This window comes from Pipistrellus kuhlii, unplaced genomic scaffold, assembly GCF_014108245.1.
Source record: "Pipistrellus kuhlii isolate mPipKuh1 unplaced genomic scaffold, mPipKuh1.p scaffold_m20_p_1, whole genome shotgun sequence".
Lineage (NCBI taxonomy): Eukaryota > Metazoa > Chordata > Mammalia > Chiroptera > Vespertilionidae > Pipistrellus > Pipistrellus kuhlii.
In genome coordinates this window covers 118,211,243-118,225,269 of record NW_023425404.1, presented here as the reverse complement: position 1 = coordinate 118,225,269, position 14,027 = coordinate 118,211,243, and the positions used below count along the sequence as shown (strand labels likewise).

At 36.9% G+C, this 14,027-nt stretch overlaps 1 protein-coding gene across 1 annotated transcript in view; it reads left to right on the top strand.

The window, feature by feature from the left end:
* PRKCQ (protein kinase C theta) overlaps window positions 1–14,027 on the top strand; it is a 126,534-nt gene that overhangs the window by 54,326 nt on the left and 58,181 nt on the right. Inside the window, exons 3-7 of the mRNA XM_036461247.2 lie at window positions 3,434–3,633; window positions 8,830–8,890; window positions 12,220–12,382; window positions 13,639–13,670; window positions 13,764–13,849. Coding sequence (XP_036317140.1) covers window positions 3,434–3,633; window positions 8,830–8,890; window positions 12,220–12,382; window positions 13,639–13,670; window positions 13,764–13,849 — 542 coding nt within the window. The remainder of the gene's footprint in view (window positions 1–3,433; window positions 3,634–8,829; window positions 8,891–12,219; window positions 12,383–13,638; window positions 13,671–13,763; window positions 13,850–14,027) is intronic.

The following is a 14,027-nucleotide window of genomic DNA, read 5'->3' as shown; positions in this document are numbered from 1 at the left end:
GGACTGTGGTGGTCAGAGGAAATTTAGTGCTCTAATGTGGAACACGGGACCTATATTGTTAAAACTCATTGTTTTCAATGACTGTAGGTTAAGTCTACATAATCTTAGAATTGGCTACTAAAGACAGCTTTTTGTTTCTTTGAACATAGTTGATGAATACTATAAAGAACATGTGAATTAGCTATTAGAAACCAAATTTCAGAAAATTTACTTTTGCATTAAGACCCTGGATCAGTAAAATAATAGTCCACATCATGTCAAATTCAAATGTAGGTCGGCAGTTCATGGTGAGGGAGGAAGCGTGACAGGCTTTCTTTTTTTAATTTGTCTTTATTGTTGAAAGTATTACAGATGTTCCTCTTTTTTTCCTCATTGACCCCCCTCCTCCCCACTCCTTTCCCCTCCCCAGGCCTTCACCCCACTATTTTCTGTGTCCATGGGTAACGCATATATATGCATATAAGTTTTTTTGGTTGATCTCTTTCCTTTCTTTTATCCCTTCCCTCTGAGGACCCTCAGTCTTATGGACTTTCTAAAGGAAAGGATAAAGGAAGTTTACATCCCAAGGTTTTCCCAGCCCCATTACCTTCCTTGTTTCCCTCCACACACTTCTTATTTCAGCAGACACTTTGTAGAGAAGTAAGATTACCCCACGCAGGTCTGCAGTGACCATCGGAGCCATTACAGTTCATTTTCATGAGAAGTATTTATGGGGTGCCTCCTGTGCACTGGATAGAAAAGGTGACTTTGTTGTAGAGCTTCTATTCTTACAGAGGAAGATAGGTAGGAAACAAAAATATTATATGGTAAGTCATGTGGAGTGAAGAAGGAAAAAGAATAGATCAGCGAACAGGGAGTGAGAAGGTTTGGGGACAGAGAAATGTCATTTTATTCCGGGTAGTCCTACAAACACCTCTAAGGGGTGGTAACATTTATGGACACAAAATGGAACCTGATTCTGCTGCAGGTGAGAACCTCCAGCTCGATGTTGCTGGCTCAGCATTCTAGGATTCCCAGTCCTCCTCTCTTGCCTTTTCTCTCCTTTAAAAGACTTGGGTTCCCAGTTGACTTCATCCCTCCTGCCACAGTGAGTATGTCAAAGCTGAGGGGACCATTCGAATCATCCTGATTTCCCCTCTGACCAGATTTCTCTCCTGCTTAGTTTGAAGTGAGAATGGCACTTGCTCCCAATCTAAAACCTTTCAAATGTCACGGAAATCTTTGAAGTGTGAAATGTCTTGAGTTCTTCAAAGCTGCTTTGGACTTAATGGGTCTCCTGCATCCCAGTTCTCTTTACAACCACAGGTCTCCCTGACATTTGCTTCCTGGGAGCTTTTTTTTTTTTTTGTCTTCTCCTTTTGGCCTTGCCTTTGAACTTGGTCTAACCAGCCATGTGGATCAAGACCTTGTCAAAAAAGAAGACAACTTTGTTTTTCCAAAGGTTAGCCTGTGGTTTGTTGTTGTTTTTTTATTTTGCTTTGGTTTTGTTCAGAAAAGAAATCTCTCTGAACATTATCATTCAAGTATTACTTTTACAGCATTTAAACACACTTCAACCTTGTGGATGTGCAACTGCCTTTTTCCAGGTGAATCCACAGAACAGAGACGAACAGAACACAATGCTGAGGGTCTGGGAGCCTTTGAAACAATGATGAAACTCACTGTAACTAGATAGATGCTGAGTGCTGGGTCCTCTTTTTTAGATGATTACAAACATGGTGAAGTTTCTACCAGCACTCTGACACCCCCTTGTCTTTCAGAGGGAATATGGAGAGTATGAAAAATGCCTCCCCCTGGGAACATCTGTCCTTTGTCAGATGGAGAAAGGTTTTGGTTAAAAAGAATTATGAGAAGGAGGGTGTTTAAAGTCCATGGAAGTAAAATGTTACTATGATTGTTATTCTTGCCATTGTTTGTTTTTAAGTCCAATTCAATTTTTTTTTTCCCTCAAGATTATTACTCAGATTTAATATTTTTAAAAAATATTTTCAAAATTCCTCACATGATTTTTCTCTCACTTATAAGCAAACCTTAAAGCAAGGTGTGATAAAAATCAGTGAGGAAAGAGCAGAAGGCACATATACACGAGGACTATAGCCAGGCCTCAATCCCAGCTTTGTCAGCACCAGAACCGGAGGGAGCAGCAATATTCACCACACCACTCCTTTAACTCTCCATATTCTCTCTGAAAGACAAGGGGGTGTCAGGGTAGAAACTTCACTAAGTGTGACAAACTATTCCTTCTTCTTGGCCTCAGTTAATAAATAATTCAGAGGCTTCCTCAAACAGTACCTTCCACTTTACTAAATCTTTTTCCTTGCCCATGGTTCATTCCAGTAACATACTGATCAATGTCACTCCACTAGTTAAATTTCTTTTAAACAAGCAATAGAAATCTTCCCCTTCCTATTCTCCCCTTATCATCAGAGTTCATACCTCTAATAACTAGGTTTGCCTAAAAAGAGAAGTTTCGGTTTATTCACATCCTTGTATACCTCCCAAAGAATAATTTAGCCTGTTCCGTTCTAACAGTGTGCATTGGAGAGAAAGGGCCATCGGGAGTCAGAACTGCTTTGTTTCCCTGCTTTAAATGGACTTTACCTTTGGTTTAATCAATACCTCTAAATTGCTAAATCTGCCAGGTACTGTGCTTATTATCACAAGAATCAAACAGTCAAATACCACTGTATTTTTCTGCTTCTGGAATGATTAAAGAACATCTACTTACATCTGGATGAAAGATGGGAGAACACTATTTATACTCCCAGTAGTGAACTCTCCCAATCGCCTGGTGGCTTTGGGGAGGTTTCCCTTAAACTTCACCATCCTGACCATGGTTCTTGTTAGAACCATTCCCCGGACTGCTCTTCCTCACTGCAGCTCTATGGCCTCCACTGACTCACTCCATGGAGAAGCCCACCACCTCTCCGAGATACTTGTCAGTTTTTGCTTATGGTGCATGGTGGCTTGTTCAGGTAAAAGGTATCCGCATTTGAAAATTAGAGAAGGCAATAATGGCTCATGTATTTTACAGGTTTTGCCTTTACCATAAAGAATGGAGTTTAAGTCACTCTGCCCTACCAAATATACTAACCTTAGCCCTTTAATTCTTTTTTATTTTCTTAGATATTCGCATTCAAAGTGAAGCTGTTGGATAGAAAAAGAACAGTGCCACTCCAAGGCATTGTCAGATTTTTGTTGCCTGGATTATCCAGGTTGACTTTATGTTTCATTACATTACTTTGCTTGCTAAACTTGGAAATGTCTCCTTCTGTCCTACATTGCCTCTAATTGTTTTACGTGTCATTTTTGTCTTCCCAGCAGGATTACGTATCCTAGAGAGCAGATGGAATGAGTGCCACTGATGAGTTGAATTGATTTTTTCCCCCGAGTGGGCTAAAGGAGTAATGAGACCATCTCTTTCTGATCCTAGAGAATGGGCAGATGTACATCCAGAAAAAGCCAACCATGTACCCGCCCTGGGACAGCACTTTTGATGCCCATATCAACAAAGGAAGAGTAATGCAGATCATTGTGAAAGGCAAAAATGTGGACCTAATATCTGAAACTACTGTTGAGCTCTACTCTCTGGCTGAGAGATGCAGGAAGAACAACGGGAGGACAGAAATATGGGTAAATATCTGAGCTGTGAGCCTTTTTTTAAACTGTATATACTATTAAGTGGTAAGTACCATATTAGCTAAAGACTAGCTCAAAATTTCAATGTCATCCTAAAATTATGACACAGTAGCCTTGTGTAAATAGACTCCCTACCACTTAGTCATTGGTGACTTGATAATGACAATGATCATTACTTGTGGACATATTGTCATATTCAAATCTTTTTGATCCCTGTGCAAGGTGAAGAATGCCTCTTAGGCTATGAACAACTGTAATTGATTTATAACTAAAAGTAAGCTCAGAAATATCACAAATGCCCCCTAACTTGGGAGCACAACTGTTGTATATCAAGATAACACATAAATATCTTACAGATAAGATGATAGATAAGTGAGAGTATTGAGAGAAGATTTATTTAATGTTGTGTCTTCTCCATACTTTGCCAATCCCGATAAATTGTTTAGCTATAATGTACTCACTTTGTACTAAAAATTACATCATACACAATCCATGTTGCCACATCAGATTTTTGAAAACTTTTTTAAGTGTTTTGTTAACAAATGTTTAGAAATGTTCAAGGGAAGAATCCTATATAATAAAGAGCTAATATGCTAATTAGTCCAAACAGCAGAACGACAAATCCAGACAACCTACGGACAAAGCTGGGGCTGCAAGGACCAAGTTCCTTACCCAAATTTTATGCATTGGGCCATTAGTAAAATATGAAAAGATAAAAAATTCCCAGTGAAAATTGCTGGGGCCCATAAAATGGAAGTATTTTTATACCGTGTTTCCCCGAAAATAAGACATCCTCCGAAAATAAGACTTACTTATAGGTTTCCTTCTGAGTGAAATATAAGGCATCCCCCGAAAATAAGGTCCCCCTAGGCTAAACATGAGAGATTTGGTCCACTGATTCTGAAAGAAATGGAGTCACAAGAAATTCACCAGGAAATTCAGGAATTGGATTGTTATGATGATGTTCCAGAAGATGATGACATGATTGTCATTGAATAAATGAGTAAATTCTTGATACTGTAGGATTCACAATTTGTCTGGTTTGTGTTGACAACTACCATACTACTGTACCGTATACAGGTAATAAATTTCCTTTATTTTCATTTAACAATAAATGTGTACCATATTCTTCTTCATGGAAAAATAAGACATCCCCTGAAAATAAGACCTAGCGCATCTTTGGGAGCAAAAATTAATATAAGACACTGTCTTATTTTCGGGGAAACAGAGTACCAGTGAAAAATTCTTTTAAATAAGATGGAACCCAGAAAATATTATCAAATGTTTATATCATTTACACAGACAGAATCTTACCTTTCTGCTTCTTACTTCCTAAAACTCAGATGTTTAATAATTCCACCCAAAAGATTTTCAAGTCACAGGATTCAAAATAAGAAAAAGAATGATATAAGCCTAAAAACTAGATTTTTGTGTGTTTTATATTTTTTATCTCAAAATAATTCAGTACTTATTAGGGAAATGTATTTTTATATAAATATTTTACTAGTGTCACTAAAGTCATCTTTAAAGATAAGAATATGCCAAGATTTTTATTTTTTTAAATGGCTCCTATGCTTAGATGTGCTCAGATAATTTAGTTCAGCAGTATCTGTTGAGCACTGGGGGGAAGACTCATGAAAACAGAACTCCTCTTAGGTAGCTAGTTAGGCAAGTATTATAGTAAAATAATGTAACAGATGTGTCTTAAAAGATTTACATAAACCAGGTAAGTGAGGGGAGAGACTGTAGCTGGGCCTGAAGCAGGCGAGCATTAGGCAAGGGTAGGAGAAAGCAGAAATTAACAAGAGAAAGTCTCCCCCAGTTTTCATCATTTCCCATTTACTTTCTGCTTTCTACCTCATTAAAAAAAAAAAAAATCACCAAATTCCTAATTTTTAAAAGTAACATGCTATTTCATTTCCTTCACAAATAATGAAAGAATGACTACTTTTTTCATCTTTTGTCAAGCTTCACTGATAAACAGGTTGCTTTTCTATTTATATATCTCAAAGTTGCCTTTCATTTCTTGCCTCAGCTTTTTCTGATTTTATTCTTATCAGACGTTTTTGTTTGTTTGTTTGTTTCTGCAATCTGTTATTATTTAGACCTAACCCTTGGGGACTTTCAGATCCTCACTTAATTAACAACCTTTTTACATTTTCCAGCTTCTTTAAAAAAGCTATTTTTTATTGACTTTTATTTATAGTGTTTAAGGGCCAACAGGTTGTTTGGAACTTTGTTTTGGACTTACATTTTTCTAAGGTTCTACTTAAAATTAACTTCTCTATTTTTAGAAAAATATTTTCTCGCCTTTCAGTTACGCAAACACCGTTATCCAATTTCTAAACACCCCACAGAACTTGCCTCCTGCTTTCCCAAGTTTTTTAGCATTTGTATATACCTACTATTCACTCTCAGAAACATGATGAATTATGACTTTTTGCGGATACTGTTTTGCCAGCAGCTAAGAGGTTTAACTTCCCGCATCACCACTAAGTCCTGCCTATTGATAACTATGGTTACCAATCTCCCCCACTTCATTGTCTCCTGCTCCTCTAGTTCCACTGTTGTGTCCACCTTTATTATATATTCCACAAATCAGAGAACAGCAGTGTATATTCTTGATGACAAAAGCACTTCTCTTTTCATTAACCTATTTAAGCTTGCAAGAGAATTTAAAGTTGACCAAACAGTACAGACTTATTTTATCATAAAATTCTAATAATAGTGATGTTGTTCCAGAAGTATCACTATATTGGCTTTTCAGAGATCTTTGAAGGATTAGTGACTTGCACAAGGTCACACAGCCAGTAAATTATTTAGCTACAATTAAAATTCAATCCTGGGTTCAACCAGTCCTTTCTTAACTATTCTGTTATTCTAGTTAACTTATAAATGTAATTATTCTTCATATTTTTTTGATATATTAACAATATAGAGTTATGGTTTAGTGTATTAGCAATAGTGGCCAGGTTATGGTGGCTTTGACGTTTTCCCCATAATGTCACATTACTGCATCACTTCTTAAAATGACATTTTGTTCTAATTCCTTCTACATACTAGATCTGAGAAGAGATAAAATGACATATTTCAGAACCATTACTAGGTGTACCACTTAATAATCAGGATATTTTTCAATAGATGGAGTTAAACATATGTTGATATATATGCAATTTGACATGTGTGCTATTTTTTAGCTATAATTCAAATTCAATCGTGGGTTCAACCAGTCCTTTCTTAACTATTCTCAGTTATTCTAGTTATAGAATAAGCTTCAGGACTTCATATGTCACATTTTCTGAAGGTGTTAACATCCTAGATATTTTTATGCTTAAAATTTTCAAATATATGCCAAAAAGAGAGCATTTGTGGGAAGTTTTAATTCATTAGTTTATTTTGAAGAAAAGTGCGGCTGAAGGTTATCATATACTTCAGGAAGCTTATGGTGAACATGCTCCATCTCAAAATACTTGTGAATGCTGATTTAAATGCTTTAAAAGTGATGATTTTGATGTGAAAGACAAAGACAAATCAGAGAAGTTTGAAGACCAAAAAAATTACAAGCATCATTGCATGAAGATGCGTATCACACTCAAAAACAACTTACATAAAGATTAAATATTGCTCAGCAAACAATTTCTGATTATTTACAAGCAATAGGAAGAATTTTAAAGGAAGGAAAATGGGTGCCACATCAACTAAACAAAAGACAAATGGAAAACCGAAAAGTCATCAATAAAATGTTGATTCAATGGCACAAAAGCAAGTCTTTTTTGCATTGAATTGTGACTGGCAATGAAAAGTGGATATATTTTGAGAATCCCAAATACACAAAATCAAGATATTGCCTAGGAAGTATTAACCCACCTGCCATATTCACCAGACCTTGCATCTTCAGAATACCACTTGTTCCGATCGATGGCACACACACATTCTGAGCAGCACTTCAAAACAAAGAAGTGGAAAATTGGGTCTCTGAATGGTCTGCCTCAAAACAAAAAAATTCTATTGGGACTGTATCCACAAATTACCTGAAAATGGGGGAAATGTGTAGCTAGCGATGGACATTACTTTGAATAAAGCACTTTTGATATTTCTCTTGAAATTATTGTGTTTTCTTTGGATTACAAAAGATGCATTATTAACCAGTTAGTAATTAACCCATATTATTAACTAGTTAATAGTTAATCTATATTATTAACCCATGAATAGTTGATCCACATTTTTAACCGGTTAATATTTAACCCACAATATTAACCAGTTAATACGAATTTTGTAATCAAAGAAAACACGGTAATGTCAAGAGAAACATCAAAAGTACTTTATTCAAAGTAATGTCCATCACTAGCTACACATTTCCCCATCTTTCAGATAATTTGTGGGTACCGTTCCAATAGAACTTTTCCTGTTTTGAGGCAGACCATCCAGAGACCCAATTTTCCACTTCTTTCACATTTTGAAATGCTGCTCAGAAAGTGTGTGTCATCTATCTGAACAAGTGGTATTCTGAAGGAGCAATACAACAAAACAGCATACATATCAAATTGCATATGTATATATCAACATATGTGTAACTCCATCTATTGTGGAAAAAAAATCCTCATTATTAAGCGGTACACCTAGTAATGGTACTGAACTATGTTATTTTATCTCTTCTCAGACCAATTGAATCAAAATTTCCTTTAGATTACCCAGCACTTTCTCAAGGAAAAAGTCTTTCCTTGTGGAACAAAAGGCCACTCCCATCTCCTATCCTGATTAGCCTTGTGCCAATGTGGAGGCACCTGAAGTAAAGGATTTATCTTTCTTCCCAAAGACCTAATCAATCCCCATGTGAGCTAGTCCCAGGGTCTGTGATTCTTTTGTCATGTTTAAGATCTGAATCACCCCTTACAGCTCTTCAGATAAGCAGCAGTGCAGGACAAGAAAATCAAATAGAATCTGCTTGGGAATTTTGTTTCTTCCTTATGGAAGTTTTGATCTCCAAATAAAACTAATGAGTTGCTGAGGTGTCTTAATAAAAGAAAGAGTATATGAACAGATGCTATGCTTTATTATATAATGTGCATGGGTAAAATGAAAGGGAGTAATGATTAGATTCTGCCATCACCAAACTCTCCAGTTATGATATCATTATCCTCAGCACTTGTTTCACATTTTGACTGATATTCCTTTCCTTCTCTCAACCAGTTAGAGCTGAAACCTCAAGGCCGAATGCTAATGAATGCAAGATACTTCTTGGAAATGAGTGGCAAGTAACATTTCTTCTTCCTGTTGAGTGAGGAGGGCATGTCAGGACAAAAGGGAAGCCCAAGGAATGTTCTTAAAATTCCCAGTGGTGCTCAGATACTAACTGAAAACACTATCTGGGTTAGAGAATCATAAAAATACAAAACTTTTTCAGCATTAGTTTTTTAATTGTGTGGACACATATGTCCAGTGCTTTTAGTCTGTCTTTATTTTAGTTTGGGAATTTAATGTAAATTCAAAAGGCTGTTTATGTGTCATGATACCGTCTTTGTGTAAATGATATAACAAGCTGTTGCATTATCAGTAGAATACAAAATAAATATGAGACCAATAAATAACTTTAATGACTTTAAGTTAGTCACCTCAAATCCTTTTAGGAACAAGAAAGGAAAATGCATTGCTAAAGAGTTTCAGTTCCATGTAGCACACAAACATTGATCACGGAAGTTACATTTACAAATGTGTGGTTGGTGCCTGTGACAGCTTTTCAGTTCCTTCTGTTACATTTATATTCTGTGGTCAAAGTGCTACTTAAACTAATTAAATGCTAGACTCATAAAATCCTAAACCTCAGAATGTATATGTGAACTTACTGATAATAAACTGACTTAATTATTTTCTAAATTAGTTTTACTACCAAGAAACAAGTTTTAGTTTACAGAATTGTAATACTTTGTGGGGGTTTTACTTCACATGTGCAATTCCTTTGGGTCCAGATTCAAAAAAAATATTATGAGATAACCATGTAAAATAGAACACTCAGCAGATATTTGATGATATTGAGACACTGTTGTTCATTTTTTAGGTATGATGATATTATAGTTATATTTTAAAGGCTCCTTATCTTTAAAATACATACTCAAATATTTATAATAAAACTAGAGGTCTGCCGAAACCGGTTTGGCTCAGCGGTAGAGCGTCAGTCTGTGGACTGAAAGGTCCCAGGTTCGATTCGGGCCCAGAGGCATGTACATTGGTTGCGGGCACATCCCCGATAGGGGTGTGCAAGAGGCAGCTGGTCGATGTTTCTCTCTCATCGATGTTTCTAGCTCTCTATCTCTCTCCCTTCCTCTCTGTAAGAAAATCAATAAAATATATTTAAAAATAAAACTAGAGGTCTGGTTCATGAAATTGGTGCGGGGGTGGGGGGGGGGGGGATGTCCCTCAGCCCAGCCTGCACCCTCACTAATATATATATATTTGTGCACCAAGCCTCTAAGATAGATACACACACACACACACACACACACACACACACACACTCACACATATGGTTAGAATTTCCAAAATAATTCATTTCATCCCATGAATTTAAAAGTAATTTTACACTTTATTTTACTTCATATCATTTCATCTGGACCAAAATAACAATGAGTCATATCTTACTGACACATATCCTACTACCCAGTCTTGAGTTGTAAATAGATCTCCACACCTATACCAAAGCTTGTGGAAGAAAACAATCACATGACCCTGAATTTAAACTCTCATTCTCCAAGCCTAATTTATTTTTTAATTTAAATTCTTTATTGTTTAAAGTATTACATGAGTCTCCTTTTTCCCCCATTGACCTCTCCCCAGCCACCCCCATCTCCAGCACATGCCCTTACCACCATCACCCATACTGTCTGTGTCCATTGATTATGCTCATATGTATGCATACAAGTCCTTTGGTTGATCTCTTACCCCTTCATCTCCACCCTTTCCCTCATAGGTTGGATAGTCTGTTTGATGCTCCTATGACTCTGGTTCTATTTTTGTTCATCAGTTTATGTTGCTCATTATATTCCACAAATGAGTGTGATCATGTGATATTTATCTTCCTCTGACTCAAGCCTAATTTATTTCCAGCTCAGTTCCAAACACAAGGCCCTCAAAGGCCTAACCTTTGCCTCCAACTGTGGAACTCTTTACATGGTCATTGAAGATGCTTTTTATCTAGGAGTCTGGAGTTGCCATAAAACAAATCTGTACTAGTAAACACTGTGGAGAAGACTTTAAACTAAAATGCATTCTGGTACTTGGTGGATTCCTGGAGGAGAGGGCTCCATCTACACAGCACCTCCTTTGTCTATTCAAATGTGTTTCTAGCTGGCCACTATCAGTATCTTAGTAGGGACATTTGCCCCAATTATATTGTAAAGCCTCTGCCACTGCTTAGTCAGAATGGAAGTAATTTAGTTTAAGTATTGTTAATTATTCATATTTACAAAATAGGAGCCCCTTACTCTCAATAAACCTCCATTTTTTGTATTTATAATATGTAGTCCAAGAATCTTTAAATTATTTCAAATTATGATTCTAAAAGTTATAATCATTAAATTCATTATCTTTATTTTAGTAATGATGATTTTTGTTATTTCTTGTTTACTGCATTATTCTCTCTTACATGCTATACTTTTCATCATGTTGTTGTGTGTTTTCTTTGGGCCTGGGCTTCAGGCTGGGCATTATTGGTATTCTCAAAATTCTTCCAGACTTTTGAGAAAATGTCATCTGGAAATTGGCCATTGTAGATGGTGACTTCCTAAAGTACCTTCATCAATATCCAGAGCCCAGGGTGAGCTGAAGAAATGTGAATGTGATGATTTGATGTGGATGACTAGGTTGCATCCAGGACTACCTAGACATTACAAAAAAAAAAAAAAAAAACAAACAACAAAAAAAAAAACCACACATCTACAGTTAGCCATTAATTCCCAGCCTTTCCACATTGACCAATGTAGTCTCTAGCTAGTGTGTTTTATAACTGTAAATATCAGGAACCCAATATAAATAACTCCCCAAGTTTGTTTTCCCTTACACACAAGTCTGGCCAGCTCCTTCCTGTCTACTGTACCTTATAATCAGATGTAAAGCATCTTAGGACCTAAAAAAAAAAAAAAGCCATTTCCAAGTGGTATCAGTAACCACATTATTCTCTAGAATTACAGGCAGAAAAGTACCACTTCCTATCTTTCTGGCTGACTCATCATTGACATATGAATAGGAAAGGTTGTTAAATACCTTGAAAGTTCTGACCTCTGGTTTTAAAAATTGAAAGATGTTAATAACTCAGCACACTCAAAGGATAGTGAAGGATTAAGCCAATAATCCAACCCCACTGTTTCAAATCCTGTAATAATATACCCTATGATAAACCTGTATTAAACAATTTTTTAAAAAGGCTTAGTAGTGCACCAATCTCAATAAGTACTGGGGATTTTATTGGTCTCAACACTTGTCTAATTCTTTGTCCATCTCTGTCCCTTCCCCATATCCCCATTCTTCCCCTCCAGTTATGTCAGCCGTATCAGAGAACTTCACTTTATCCCCTATCCTCTTCTGCAGACACAAAGGACATGAGTGAATTCGAGACTGAAGGCTTCTTTGCTTTGCATCACCGTCGAGGAGCCATCAAACAGGCCAAAGTCCATCATGTCAAGTGCCATGAGTTCACCGCCACCTTTTTCCCACAACCCACGTTTTGCTCCGTCTGCCATGAGTTTGTCTGGTATGGTGGCCTGACCTTTCACTCTTAGCTTTAGGTTATACATTTTGTCACATCCTCTTAACCCTCCAGGCCCAACATACCGTGTTTCCCCGAAAATAAGACATCCTCCGAAAATAAGACCTAGTGCCTGGAAAGATAAGACATCCCCTGAAAATAAGACCTAGCACAACTTTGGGAGAAAAAAATTAATATAAGACACTGTCTTATTTTCAGGGAAACAGGGTACCTCTCCTTAAGGGAGCATGCCAGAATAAATACTACACGATAGTTTTCAATGGCCTCACCTGGATTGAGAAGGTTTAAAGGGTGTGATTCTAGAAAAGATTTCATAATCTGGCTCCTCCTATAGAGCAAGAAAGCCAGTTCCCAAGTACTTTAGTTTCTGGTTAAATGGGAGGCTTCTGGAGTAAGAAGGGAGGGAAAGAGTGGGGCATTGTAAGCACAGCTGGAACTCCCACCACTTTACCCCACCTTGATAACCCATCTGTGCTAGCACTACTATCTACAAAAGGCAACAACTTTCCCATTGGAGCTAACGTGTTTAGATGTTTACAGTGCCCTTTGGTGTTTTAACAGCCCTTGAATAGAGATTGGCTCAAGCTTCAGTAGCCACATAGTAAAGGCTATGATAGAGATTTAAAACAACTCCTATCTCTGGGTTCAAACTGCTCACTTCTTAATGGGGTGTTCCTCTCTTTGGACAACTGCAGAATCTTTTCATGCACAACCCCAACTTAACCAGGGTATCCAAGGTCAAATAGACTTTTGGTGGATTTCTATCAACGTGTTTTCATCTAATGACCTGAACCTCCCTCCTTTCCCTAGTGAATGATAATCAGGAATGATACTCAGAAAGATAAAATGAAATTTTCAGATGTCTTTGCTGATCTATATTGAGCATAGATCTATCTTTGCTGATCTATCTTAGTGAGACATGAAAATTTGCAACTAGGAGCCTGTGGTGCATTTTCAGACAGGCATTTTAACCTCTACATGTTTGCTTGGAAAATATACAAATGAGAGGGCTATCAATAGCTCATAATTCATTTTATCATCAGACTTTCAGCAAAGCAGTTTAAAATAAAATAAGAGAAAAAAACACATGCTAATGCTGTTAGCAAATAATAGACCAGGGCTGCTAATGAGAAAATGCTCTGTGATCATAGGAAGAAATGAGATCTCATCATCTTTCAGATGTTTGAGGTGCTGCTGTTGGTTTGAATACCCATATAAATCATACTTATGCTTTATTGCAGGGGTCTGAACAAACAGGGCTACCAGTGTCGACGTAAGTAAGCAGGATTTCTATTGCATTACCATCATTCTTTTGTAGTTGTTCCTTAACTTCTGAAAATGTTAAGCTGCAACCATTTCTTTTCAGAATGTAATGCAGCAATTCACAAGAAGTGTATTGATAAAGTTATAGCCAAGTGCACAGGATCAGCTATCAATAGCCGAGAAACCATGGTATGTAGTTAGATTTTGCTCTTTGTCTGAAATATGATGACTTTACCCTAACATGAAACTTTACAGCCCAGTAATTATTCTTAATAATGCCTGAACTTGAATCCTTAAGCTGATTGGTGATCTCCCTAAAACCCTTCCCTCTTTAATAATTGTTACTAGATCCAAGACTAGGGTATGA